The sequence below is a fragment of the Triturus cristatus genome, chromosome 1_2 (assembly GCF_964204655.1).
Source record: "Triturus cristatus chromosome 1_2, aTriCri1.1, whole genome shotgun sequence".
Taxonomy (NCBI): Eukaryota; Metazoa; Chordata; class Amphibia; order Caudata; family Salamandridae; genus Triturus; species Triturus cristatus.
In genome coordinates, this window is record NC_140580.1 from 1,162,776,046 (window position 1) to 1,162,789,765 (window position 13,720).

Sequence of the window (13,720 nt, forward strand, 5' to 3'; positions counted from 1 at the left end):
AAAACATACAACCCCTCAATGTCTGCTGAGCCTCAAGAGTAGAGACCATCGCCCCAAAGAACTGTCTCACAAGTTGTAGGAAAAAAGCTCTGTATATACTATACCAAAGTAAGGTATAGTGTGCACAGAGTCCAGTGGATTTCCAGATGTATAGCAGAGACTAAAATAGATAGCACCTTTCTCTCTATTGTGGTAGTGTGGGCGAGCAGTAAGGCTTTATCAGAGGGTAGTGTTAAGCATTTACGATACACACTCAGGCAAGAAATGATGTCACACACTCAAAGACTGAATCCAGACCAACTGTTTGTATAAAAAGTTGTTCTTTTGTTATTTGTATTACTAGAACCAAGATTTACTCAGTAGCAGGTAATGATCCTTTAAATACAAAGATACTTTTCCAGATCTAGCGAGTGCTGGTTTGGTAGAAGCATACAAGTTGCTTTGCAGTAGAGAAAATGGGTTGCACACTCTTTAGAATACTTGCAATTACTTTAGATTACTTTTAGTTACTTTTCATTTACTTTTCTAACTTTGCACAGAACAAACTAATTACACAGTTTGGGCATTGTAGTACACTAGTAAGCAGGTTAACTCATTTGAAGACTCTAAGTTACTTTGTTGCAGTACAAGACACGATCACCACAGAACAATTTTCGGAGAAAAGCCCATCATGCAATCCTATGGAGAAAAACGAAGTGTTAAGTTTGCAGGGAAGTAAATGGTTTTGGTTGCTGAGTTTTGGGGGGGTACAACCAAGGTTCCCCAAGATTCAATCCAGCACTTGAGGTGCACCACCAGGGGCACTAGGGCGGCAGGGTGCAGAGTGCAGGGTGCTCCAATGTTAGCCGATTGTGCTCGGGGGCACATCGGTTGGTGGCTGTTCACTGGCCGGCCACTCGGTTTTGGGAAACAAGCTCATAGTGTTAAGGTGAGGGCAAAGGGGGTCCCAAGTTAGCACCAACACTACACCACCGGCGGCACAGGGGCGGCTGGGTGCAGGGTGCTTGGATGCTGTCTGGAGCCCTATGCAATCCTATGGGGTTGTCGACTTTGGATTTCCGCTGCAGGCTCAGTCCAGGAAGTCTGCTGGGAGCAACCAGCAGCTGGACAGGTAAGTAGGGATATCACGCGACGTCAGTACATTTAGGGATCAGGTCATTAGGACACAGGGTCGGAGACTGCAGCATCGCCTTTCGACATCGGGAATCCACTTACCAGTCTGGTCGCGGGGAAGGAGGGTCATCGTGAGAGGCTGCAGGCATTGCCACAGACCTTGGAGGTGACACCCCTCGATGGTTTGGAAGTCAGAACTGCTGGGGGTCGACTTCAGGACTGATGAACCATTGGGACACGGACCATGGAAGATGGGTGCAGAGGTAAATCCAGGAGCAGGGTTTCTTGGTCCTGCTGGGGACGGATCTTCTTCTGTGGCAAGAGCCTCTGTCCTCTGGTGTCTCAAGTCTTTATTGAAGTGGGGGATCAGTCCTCACCAAGCCTGGAGGTTTCTGATCCTTTTTGGAGCTGTTGTTTTCTTCGGAGCTGTAGGCAGGCCGGTAGGGCTGGTGCCAAGTCATTTAGGCCTGGAGTGCTGGGACGTCTTCAGGATTCCAATCTTCTTAGGTCGTCAAGAACTAACTTCTGGGCTCAGGGCTGCCCCCTAAATACTGTATTTAGGTGGCTTTTTAGGAGGTCTTGAGGTAGTGGGCAATGGAATACTGCCATTAGGGTGACTACACCTTTAGTGTGCTCATCCCACGTGGGGGAGTGGGCACAATCCCTAATCCTGATTGGAGGGTGCCTGCCATCTGCAAGATAGTGGGCACTGAATAGTGGGTACCCCTTTAGTGGGCACATCCCACGTGGGGGAGTGGGTACAATCCCTAATTCTGATTGGTGAGTGCCTGCCATCTGAATAGTGGGCTTCACCTCACCTACCCCACCTGAGGGGTGGGTTGGCAGAGGTGGGCACACCTTCTGGCCTGTTTTAATGTCCCTGCCTGTTTTCCCACTGAAAAGGTTCTGAAGACAGGAAGGGGGCCTGCTCCCGATAGCACGAGAGGCTGGGGCATCGCATTGCAACGGCAGCCAGGCCTTTGAAGCTTACCCTGCCACAGATGGCTCTTCCTGACCTGGGAGAGGTGTGACCACCTCCGCTCAGGAAAGGCTCGGTTACTGAGCCCAAGGAGCGAAGGCTCCCACCCCAGGGGTACCGAAACCGGTCTCGTGGTGGCAGGCTGGTGTTCACCAGTCAGGAACCCACCAGCGGGTTGTTTGGTTCAGGGGTCCCCTCACGAAGGGACCCCTGAGTGCCTGGAATAATACATCTGACACTGGAATCAGGGCAGATTTAATATTCTGAGACGTTCGATACCAAACATCTCAGGATTCAGTAAAGCCATTATGGTGCTAGGAAACTCGTAATAACCAGCTTCTGTACCATATACTCAGTCTGGCTTTACTGTGCACGTATAATATCTAGGAATGGCCTTTGATATTATAGGGACCGGCCTGCTCAGGCAGACAGGCCCTCACATGTGGTATAGGGCACCCTGCCTTAAGGGTGACTTACCTGGGCCTCGTGCAGTGTTGGGCAGCCATGGCACCCAGGGATGAGTGCCTTGTCGACTCTTCACTTCGAGCTGCACCACAACACGCAGGCTGCAATGGCAGTGGTGCCTGTTTGTGGTGAGCGGTCTCTTAGGGTGCCATAAAACATGCTGCAGCCCTCCGAGTCCTTTCCCTGGCTACCATGCCCTTGGTACCAGAGGTACCCCTTACAAGGGGCTTACAGGTAGGGCAGAGTGGTGACAATTGTGGAAACAATGGTACAGGCTAGGGAAAGAACACAGGCGCTGGGAACCTTATTGGCAGGAACCCAGGGCACACTCAGTCAAAATGCACCAGAAATCTGGCAAAAAGTGAGCGGTTACTGCAACAGAGCCCCACTTTCCCACACAAGTAGTGTGAATCAATGCCTGGTTACCTGTATAGGCGCCCAAAGGTGTCAAGGACGTTGGTGGCCCTCAACTGAAACCACTGATAAAAGCCTGAAACGCGATGATCCAGCCTCAGGCTTTAAATGGCGCGGAACCTGCTTACGTAGCAGAGAAACTCCGCGGGACCCATTACAGAGTAAGAATTGTGCCGATAGGTTACTCCGTCACAAACGTGAGGGATATCTGGGTTTGGGAGGGATTTCTGGTCCTCCTTACTACAACTGCATTAAACCCTCCATCACTTGTTGTCAGGTGGACGGGAGATCCCCCATTGTGGAGGAGTAACACACCCTCGAGCTGGGCACCGGGTCCTAAGTGTCTTAAACAGTTACCATCTCTACCACCTTCCTCCTTGGCGTAAACAATGTAACAATGGCGCTGGAATTGAAACAAAGCTAATAGCATTGTGGGACCGTGCAATCCTTTTTCACGTTTTGGCACAAACAATCTTTGTCCCCCAAAACAAAGTTCCACTTATTGTTAAAAAGAAATACTTTATAAAGAGTTTAAATGGGCCTCGGACACAATGAGATACAGGGAGGTGCTTAAGAAGAGATCTCTCTCAAATTCTGCTAATCCAGTGACCCGATTCAATGAATCTAAAGCAGAATGGAGGCCAGCCGCCCATCCATGGTCAAGACAGAGTGATAGGACGTCAGACGTGACGCGAGACTCTTGGTGGGGTGATGAGAGCGCGCTCTTACATCTCCCCACAATGAGAGACAGGGAGCTGCTAAAGAAGAGATCTCTCTCAAATTCTGCTAATCCAGTGACCCGATTCAATGAATCTAAAGCAGAGTTGAGGCCAGCCGCCCGTCCATGGTCACGACAGAGTGATAGGACGTCAGACGTGACGCGAGACTCTTGGTGGGGTGATGAGAGCGCGCTCTTACATCTCCCCACAATGAGAGACAGGGAGCTGCTAAAGAAGAGATCTCTCTCAAATTCTGCTAATCCAGTGACCCGATTCAATGAATCTAAAGCAGAATGGAGGCCAGCCGCCCGTCCATTGGCAAGACAGAGTGATAGGACATCAGACGTGACTCGAGACTCTCGGTGGGGTGATGAGAGCGCGCTCTTACATCTCCCCACAATGAGAGACAGGGAGCTGTTTAAGAAGAGATCTCTCTCAAATTCTGCTAATCCAGTGACCGGATTCAATGAATCTAAAGCAGAATGGAGGCCAGCCGCCCCTCCATGGTCAAGACAGAGTGATAGGACGTCAGACGTGACTCGAGACTCTTGGTGGGGTGATGAGAGCGCGCTCTTACATCTCCCCTTCCAATTCTAGTATTGGGTGGAAATGTTATAATCCCACATGATGTCCAGTTTTACTCCTCAATTCCAGCCGGGGCAAAGGTTCTTTTCTATAACAGAATAACAGATCGTGTTGGTGTGGAATAGAAAGGGAATTTGCCTCTCCTTTTAGTCTGTGCATGCATTGATTTTAAGATGGCATTTCTTTCAATATATCCAACATATCTTTTTACAATCTGATTTGTTAAAAAGTAACAAAAACCTATTAAATTGTATTTTTTATGCTGCATGGCACTGGGTCAATTTTTAATAGGGATAAAGAAATTCAGCAATTTTGACATAAAATTACAATATTGATATCTGTACACGGTTTGGGTATTTGTAGCGTTTCTAGGTGTATTGTGTATGTTTGATAGACCATAGTCTGAATTAACATGTTTTTGAGTCTGACCCTGGTCACAGATTCCAAGATCGGGGCAGCCCTCGCCCCATGATGTCTAGGGGTCGTCGCTGTATTCCCCGTTTTACTGTGTCCATTGCTCGTCGTTCTCTTGGGCACGTGGGACGCTCCGAGCTCGCGCCCTTTACTCGCTCCATTCCTGTACATTGATGTAGCGCCTCTGATCGCGTCTTTTTGCATTAAAATGTATATTGTAAATAGCAGACTCTCCCTCCTTGTTGTTTTCATGAAGTTGTGACTTCCACAAACCTCCTTTTCGGCCACTGCCCGGGGTTCGAGTACAGCATGAACCCTTCCAGCTCCAGCTAGGACCCGCTGTTGGATAGGTGCCCCCCTCGGTCTGCGGGGTCCAGGGTGTGTCCTTGTAGCGCCTCTTTCTTATTCCACATTTCTGCAGAGACAAGGGGCTGTTCAGCTTCTAGGGATGCCCACACGGGTGGTTGGGCGTGTAGGTGTTTAGTGAGATGTCTTTTCGGCTCCCCAGAATGGCGGGTCTTCCGGAGGGGAGCAGACATGCCCAGGCCTGATGCAGACACGCTGGGGCGTGGCCGCAGGTCAAAGGTCAGGCGAGACGCCGGCTGACAAGAGACTGCAGGCAGGGTCATCAGACTTCAAAGAGCGCTCATGATAATGGCCTGTCCAGGCTGGACCGGAAGTCCGGCCGGAGATGATGTGACACTGCAGCCCCGGGGCCCCAGCGTCGGGGGGTGGGTGGGGCGGCTGGATCCTGACACTCCCGCGAGGCGCCCAGGCGTGAGAAACGCGCCACAGTCCAGGCGCTATGGACGACTCTCGCGTAACCTCCATGAGAAGCGACTCCCCGGAATAAAGAGGTGGCAGAAGTGACATCACACACCCTTTGACCCCGCGGGACATCACAAGATGGATGGGTTTTCGCTTTCTAAACTCCTGAATGGCCTTCAGTTTGCTGCTGAGGAGCTCGAGGAGGGCAGGAAGAGGTCTGCAGAGAGCAAACATGGGGGACTCTGTGCTTGTCAGAGTTATCACCCTTGAGGGTGTCCTGGTGCTGAGCAGGTGTGTGTGCCAGGTGTGTGTGCCCAGCCGGGTCTGTGGAAGGTTGGTTATCACCCGTGAGGGTGTCCTGGTGCTGAGCAGGTGTGTGTGCCAGGTGTGTGTGCCCAGCCGGGTCTGTGGAAGGTTGGTTATCACCCGTGAGGGTGTCCTGGTGCTGAGCAGGTGTGTGTGCCAGGTGTGTGTGCCCAGCCGGGTCTGTGGAAGGTTGGTTATCATCCGTGAGGGTGTCCTGGTGCTGAGCAGGTGTGTGTGCCAGGTGTGTGTGCCCAGCCGGGTCTGTGGAAGGTTGGTTATCACCCGTGAGGGTGTCCTGGTGCTGAGCAGGTGTGTGTGCCAGGTGTGTGTGCCCAGCCGGGTCTGTGGAAGGTTGGTTATCACCCGTGAGGGTGTCCTGGTGCTGCGCAGGTGTATGTGCCCAGCCGGGTCTGTGGAAGGTTGGTTATCACCCGTGAGGGTGTCCCGGTGCTGGGCAAGTGTGTGTGCCAGGTGTGTGTGCCCAGCCGGGTCTGTGGAAGGTTGGTTATCACCCGTGAGGGTGTCCCGGTGCTGGGCAAGTGTGTGTGCCAGGTGTGTGTGCCCAGCCGGGTCTGTGGAAGGCTGGTTATCACCCGTGAGGGTGTCCCGGTGCTGGGCAAGTATGTGTGCCAGGTGTGTGTGCCCAGCTGGGTCTGTGGAAGGTTGGTTATCACCCGTGAGGGTGTCCTGGTGCTGAGCAGGTGTGTGTGCCAGGTGTGTGTGCCCAGCCGGGTCTGTGGAAGGTTGGTTATCACCCGTGAGGGTGTCCTGGTGCTGAGCAGGTGTGTGTGCCAGGTGTGTGTGCCCAGCCGGGTCTGTGGAAGGTTGGTTATCACCCGTGAGGGTGTCCCGGTGCTGGGCAAGTGTGTGTGCCAGGTGTGTGTGCCCAGCTGGGTCTGTGGAAGGTTGGTTATCACCCGTGAGGGTGTCCTGGTGCTGAGCAGATGTGTGTGCCAACTCCCAACACCCACTATCCCAGCACCCACCAGGCCAGCACCCACTCTCCTAGATCCCACCCTCCCAGATCCCACCCTCCCAGATCCCACCCTCCCAGCGCCCACTCTCCCATCACCCACTCTCCCAGCGCGTACCCTCCCAGCACCCTCTCTCCCAGCGCCCATCCATCCAGCGCCCACTCTCCCAGATCCCACTCTGCCTGACCCCCCCTTCCAGGGGCAAACCTCCCAGCAACACTGTGGTGCCCTCCAGCGAGATCCCAGCAGGTGCCTTTTCACCAGGACTCGCGACAGTTGGTGATTACACTCCCGGCTCCTTTTCTCGCCGCCCCTCGGGTCACCCTGACTGTCCTAGGGCTTTGAGAGTTTCTACAGGAGCGGCGCAGCTGGAAGCGGATTAAACCCCTTTATCTGTTACATCGGGGAGGTCCAGCTCTGGCTGTGATTTGCAGATGGCCTGTTTCTCCAGCTTGTTGAGTCTGCAGTTTTCCAGCTGTTCGTCCACAGTACCCCCCCCCCCCCCCTCCCCCGCCCACCAGTCCACTCCGGTGCTTCTCTCCCATCGGGACTCAGAGCCCAGTCCGTGAGTAGAACCGCCATCCCTGCTGTAGTCCTTTGTCTGTTTCACATCGCTGGACGTGCAAACCTCGCTGGAAACTCTTCCAGGGACCCTAACTCTGCCAGACATCCCGTCCTCACAGGGGTGGGGGCCTGGGGGGTACTCCATTCCCAGACCCGCCACCCACCAGGAGGCTCCGCGGAGCCTCCGGGGAGGGCACTGGCAGTGCCAAGGTATGCCAACAGAGGGTGTTCATGCCTGAGGTCTGAGGGGCGCATATCCCAGAGAAGCCTGACACACAAGTGCCCCCCGCCCCCACGGAAGGGGCGCACAGTGAGAACACCTGGACACACCGCCTCTCCTCTGTCTAATCACAAAGCGTGTACATTCAACACATGCTTACTAACGACCCTCCCACAAACGGAACGCCAGGTTTGGGATTCACAAGAGGAGATTTTACTCCTGTAAAAAGATTTACCTGCAGGTACTTTTGCACGTGAGAAGATCCTTCCCCAGCAGGAAAGGATAAGTGTGTTTCGGCCAGATTGCTGTGGGATGTTCGTGAATGCCGACAATTCACAACCATTTCCCATAGCTTGTTCCAAGGGTAGGAGTAAATGTCCATTACAGCAGCCCGATCCGAAGTACTGACACTGCCCTTTCGTTACAAGCGTGCTCGCCCCCATGGAATAATGCCTCTCCTATAGAATGCTCTACTCCCAGTATTCTCTCCTATAGGATGCTCTGGTCCCAGTACTCTCTCCTATAGGATGCTCTGGTCCCAGTCCTCTCTCCTATAGGATGCTCTAGTCCCGGTAATCTCTCTCCTATAGGATGCTCTGCTCCCAGTACTCTCTCCTATAGGATGTTCTAGTCCCAGTACTCTCTCCTATAGGATGCTCTGGTCCCAGTACTCTCTCCTATAGGATGCTCTAGCCCCAGTACTCTCCTAACCAGGATGTTCTAGTCCCAGTACTCTCTCCTATAGGATGCTCTAGTCCTGGTAATCTCTCTCCTATATGATGCTCTGGTCCCAGTACTCTCTCCTATAGGATGTTCTAGTCCCAGTACTCTCTCCTATAGGATGCTCTGGTCCCAGTACTCTCTCCTATAGGATGCTCTGGCCACAGTACTCTCTCCTGTATGTTGCTCTAATCCTCATACGCTCTCCTATATGATGCGCTAGTCCCGGTAATCTCTCCCCTATAGGATGCTCTGGTCCCAGTACTCTGTCCTATAGGATGCTCTGTTCCCAATACTCTCTCCTATAGGATGCTCTAGTCCCAGTACTCTCTAGTATAGGATGCTCTATTCCCAGTACTCTCTCCTATAGGATGCTCTAGTCCCAGAACTCTCTCCTATAGAATGCTCTATTCCCAGTAATCTCTCCCATAGAATGCTCTAGTACCAGTACTCTCTCCTATAGGATGTGCTAGTCAGAGTACTCTCTCCCATGGAAAACTCTGGCCCCAGTACTCTCTTCACTAGGATGTTCTAGTCCCAGTACTCTCTCCTATAGGATGCTCTAGTCCTAGTACTCTCTCCTATAGGATGCTCTAGTCCCAGTACTCTCTCCTATAAGATGCTCTAGTCCCAGAACTCTCTCTTATAGAATGCTCTATTCCCAGAAATCTCTCCTATAGAATGCTCTAGTACCAGTACTCTCCCCTATAGGATGCTCTGTTCCCAGTACTCTCTTCCATGGGATACTCTGGCCCCAGTACTCTCTCCTATAGGATGTTCTAGTCCCAGTACTCTCTCCTATAGGATGCTCTAGTCCCAGTAATCTCTCTTATAGGATGCTCTAGTCCCAGTACACTCTCCTATAGGATGCTGTAGTCCCAGTACTCTCTCCTATAGGATGCTCTAGTCCCAGTACTCTCTCCGATAGAATGCTCAGGTCACAGTACTCTTGTCTCTAGGATGTTGTATTCCCTGTACTATCTCCTGTATGTTGCTCTAGTCCTCATACTCTCTCCTATAGTTGTTTCTGGTCCCAGTACTCTCTCCTATAGGATGCTCTAGTCCCATTGCTCTCTCCTGTAGGATGCTCTAGTCCCAGTACTCTCTCCTATAGGTATAGGAAGCTCTGGTCCCAGTACTCTCTCCTATAGGATTCTCTAGTCCCAGTAATCTCTCCTTTAGGGTGCTCTAGTCCCAGTATTGTCTGCCAGCGGACCTTCTGGTCCCAGTACTCTCTCCTATAGGATGCCCTAGCCCCAGTACTATCTTCTATAGGATGCTCTAGTCCCAGTACCCTCTCCTATAGCATGCTCTGGTCCCAGTACTCTATTCTATAGGATACTCTGGTCCCAGTACTAACTTCTATAGGATGCTTTAGTCGCAATTCTCTCTCCTATAGGATGCTGTAGTCACATTACTCTCTTCTGTAGGATGCTCTGGTCCCAGTACTCTCTCCTATAGGATGCTCTGTGCCCAGTACTCTCTCTTATAGGATGCTCTGGTCCCAGTACTAACTCGTATAGGATGCTTTAGTCGCAATTCTCTATCCTATAGGATGCTGTAGTCCCCTTACTCTCTTCTATAGGATGCTCTGGTCCCAGTACTCTTTTCTATAGAATGTTCTGGTCCCAGTACTCTCTCCTATAAGATTCTCTAGTCCTAGTACTAACTCCTATAGGATACTTTAGTCGCAATTCTCTTGCCTAAAGGATGCTGTAGTCCCATTACTCTACTCTCTCCTATAGGATGCTCTGGTCCCAGTACTCTTTCCTATAGGATGCTCTAGTCGCAATTCTCTCTCCCATAGGATGCTCTGTTCCCAGTACTCTCTTCTATAGGATGCTCTAGTCACAATTCTCTATCGTATAGGATGCTCTAGTCCCATTACTCTCTCATATAGGATGCTCTGGTCCCAGTACTCTCTCAAATAGGATGCGCTGAACCCAGTACTCTCTCCTATAGGAAGCTCTAGTCGCAATGCTCTCTCATAGAGGATGCTCTGGTCCCAGTACTCTCTCCTATAGGATGCTCTGTTCCCAGTACTCTCTCCTATAGGATGCTCTGGTCCCAGTACTCTCTCCTATAGGATGCTCTAGTCCTAGTACTAACTCCTATAGGATGCTTTAGTCGCAATTCTCTCTCCCATAGGACGCTGTAGTCCCATTACTCTCTCCTATAGGATGCTCTGGTGCCAGTACTCTCTCCTATAGGATGCTCTGTTCCCAGTACTCTCTCCTATAGGATGCTCTGGTCCCAGTACTCGGTCCTATAGGATGCTCTAGTCGCAATTCCCTCTCATATAGGATGCTCTGGTCCCAGTACTCTCTCCTATAGGATGTTCTAGTCGCAAATCTCTCTCCCATAGGATGATCTGGTGCTAGTACTCTCTCCTGTAGGATGCCCTGGTTCCAGTCCATACCAGCATCCCTACCCCATGACCATCTGGAGTGAGCGCCAGGTCCCGGAGCCCCCCGCAGACGCCAGGCCCCGTACCCCCGCTGTCCTTACCCGGGTCGTGGAAGGGCACCAGTACGTAGTTGCTGACGGCTGCACCCCGGAGGTGGCGGCTCAGGCTGCGCTGCAGGATACGGGAGGCGCCGTCAATCACCTGCAGGAGGTCGTCGTGCATGGAGCCCGTGACATCGAAGACGAAGGCGATGGTGGGGGCCTCCTGCCGGGGTTCCCCGAGGCCCCCCTGCAAAAAAAGCAGGAGCAACAGGGCCCCACAAGGGCCTCTCGGACCCATCCTGGGCCCCTGGGCACTGAGCCTCCTAAGGGGGCACCTCAGCACGGACTCACTCTTCACCCGGGGCTCACTCCTCACCCGGGGCTCACTCATCGCCCGGGACTCACCCGGGGCTCGCTCCTAACTCCGGGGCTCACTCCTCACTCGGGCTCGCTGCTTACCCTGGGCTCACTCCTCACCTGGGCTCTCTCCCAGCACCCCGAGATCACCCCTAAAACCCCTGAATCAGCCCTAATGTTCCGGATTAAGTACTCCAAGTCTAACCACTAGCGCCCCAAGGTTCACTCCTGGCACCCCTAAGCTTCACGGGTCACCCCCTACTCAGCCTTTATATCCTAAGCCTGGCCATGACACTTCCTCACTGCAGGAGCCCCCTTGCCTCGACCCCCCCCCCCTCTCTGCTCCTCACCCCTTACTTCCCTCACCTCACTTTCCCTTTCGTTTCCCCTTTCCTCCTTTCTTTGCCTATGCCCTTCCTCCTCTCTCTTTACTTCTTTTTCTATTTCACTCTCTCTTCTTCTCCCTCCACTTCTCCGTTACTCCTTCCCTCTCCTCCCTTCCTGTCTCGGAGAGTTTGGAACACGCCTGCCGGTGTCTTCACTCCTGACCCCAGCTCCCTAACTCCTGACCCTAGCTCCCCCCCCCGTCTGCCAACTCCTGCCCCAGCCCCTCTGTCTAGCACCTCCTGACCCCGGGAGCTCCCTGTCCCCTCCTCTGGCCGCACCCCTCAGCCCCCCGAGTATGAGGGCAGCGTGTTCAGCTGTCCTGTCCCGAGACAACCAGGTCCTGGCAGCCCCTCTCCCGGCTCCGGCAGCTGTTCCCGCAGCACTCGCCCCAACCCTGTCCAACTCCAAGCCTGCCTGGGCAGATCTCCGGGGGGAGGGGCCATTCCCGACTTGAGATGACCCCCTCCCAGTCACTTCCCCTTTGGACACTGGCCTTTATTGGTTAAAACAAACAGGCGGCGTCCTTGTGCAGTATACTCCCTCCCCACTACAAAGGCACCTGGGAGTGGGGGGCTTCAGGCCAAGGACCCCACCCTTCCCACTAGGAACAAAGGCCGACCGGGTGCTGACTTCTGGCCAAAGGGCCCTACCTATTCCCAAGGAGGGCGTTTAGTATATCGATTGTTTAGGTTTGAATACCGGCTCCGCCCCGCGCCCTCCTGTGATTTTAGGCAGGTAAAGTGAAAAGTCAAACATTCCTGGAATCTGCAGTTTCTTCCTCTCCTCATCCGCCTGGAACCCCAGGGGTTCGATTCAACGCTGGTTGCATTCGAGGGTAATAAAGGGTGCGCATCTTTTACTCTCTATACACCGAGTTTCCAGGAGTTGTGTACCTGGGAAACGCGGTCACTCTACCAGAGCTCCCACCTCGGACAGTTGAGGCAGCACGTGCTCTGATAGGTTACTTACAGCCTCCAGGAAAGGGTGCGTTGTGAATAAATGTGGGGTGCCAATGAGACGGCACGTCATAGCCTCCTAGACCCACTCTGTATTACTCCGCTATACTGTGCACGTAGTGCCTAGATACGCTCTGTATGAATTACTCAGCTATAATGTGCATGTAGTGCCTAGATACGCTCTGTATAAATTACTCAGCTATACTGTGCATGTAGTGCCTAGATACGCTCTGTATGAATTACTCAGCTATACTGTGCACGTAGTGCCTAGAACCACTTTGTATGAATTACTCAGCTAAACTGTGCATGTAGTGCCTAAATACGCTCTGTATGAATTGCTCAGCTATACTATGCATGTAGTGCCTAGATACGCTATGTATGAATTGCTCAGCTATACTGTGCATGTAGTGCTTAGATACGCTCTATATGAATTGCTCAGCTATACTGGGCATGTAGTGCCTAAATACACTCTGTATGAATTACTCAGCTATACTGTGCATGTAGTGCCTAGATACGCTATGTATGAATTGCTCAGCTATACTGTGCATGTAGTGCCTAGATACTCTCTGAATGAATTACTCTGCTATACTGTGCACGTACTGCCTGGATACGCTCTGAGTGAATTACTCAGCTATACTGTGCATGTAGTGCCTAAATATGCTCTGCATGAATTGTTCAGCTATACTCTGATTGTAGTGCCTAGATACGCTCTGTATGAATTACTCAACTATACTGTGCATGTAGTGCCTAAATACGCTCTGTATGAATTGCTCAGCTATACTGTGATTGTAGTGCCTAGATACACGCTGTATTATATATATTATATATTATATGTTATATTTATTTATTTGATCAGTAGCAAGATCATACACACATATCATACAAAAAAATATTTAAAAAAGTATAGCAGCTTGAGCCGCCCATCTTAGTTTGATGCAGAATAAAAATGTTTAGCCCTCAAGCACCAGGCATAAAGGAGGTATCTGGATAGAGTCAAAACAAGATATTGAGTAGGTCTGAATGGCATGTAAAAGACAACACACGGCATGCGGGGACAATCCATGTATTCCTCAATGTAGCATAGGCGGGGCAAAAAAAAAGATAATGAGCAATAGTTTCGGGGGCAGAATTACAAGTCCGGCACGTTGGGGTGAGTGCAGTTCAACCATTTGCTTCTCACAGAATTTAAGGGAAGGGTGCCGAATCTAAACTGGATATAAAGTGCACTTGCTTGCGGGGGTTCTACTTCATCCATATACATTTCGAATTTAGGGCAACATTTAACATTTAAAAATTGTGTTGTTAAAATACCTGGTGACCTTAATTCATTT

General features: G+C 51.6%; 1 protein-coding gene across 1 annotated transcript in view; it reads right to left on the reverse strand.

Annotated features, from left to right (window-relative positions):
- HMCN2 (hemicentin 2) overlaps positions 1 to 11,339 on the reverse strand; it is a 769,579-nt gene extending 758,240 nt beyond the window's left edge. The window contains exon 1 of the mRNA XM_085613971.1: positions 10,750 to 11,339. Within this exon, the coding sequence (XP_085470097.1) occupies positions 10,750 to 11,080 (331 nt within the window). The 5' untranslated portion in view covers positions 11,081 to 11,339. The remainder of the gene's footprint in view (positions 1 to 10,749) is intronic.
- Positions 11,340 to 13,720: the final 2,381 nt, after the last annotated feature.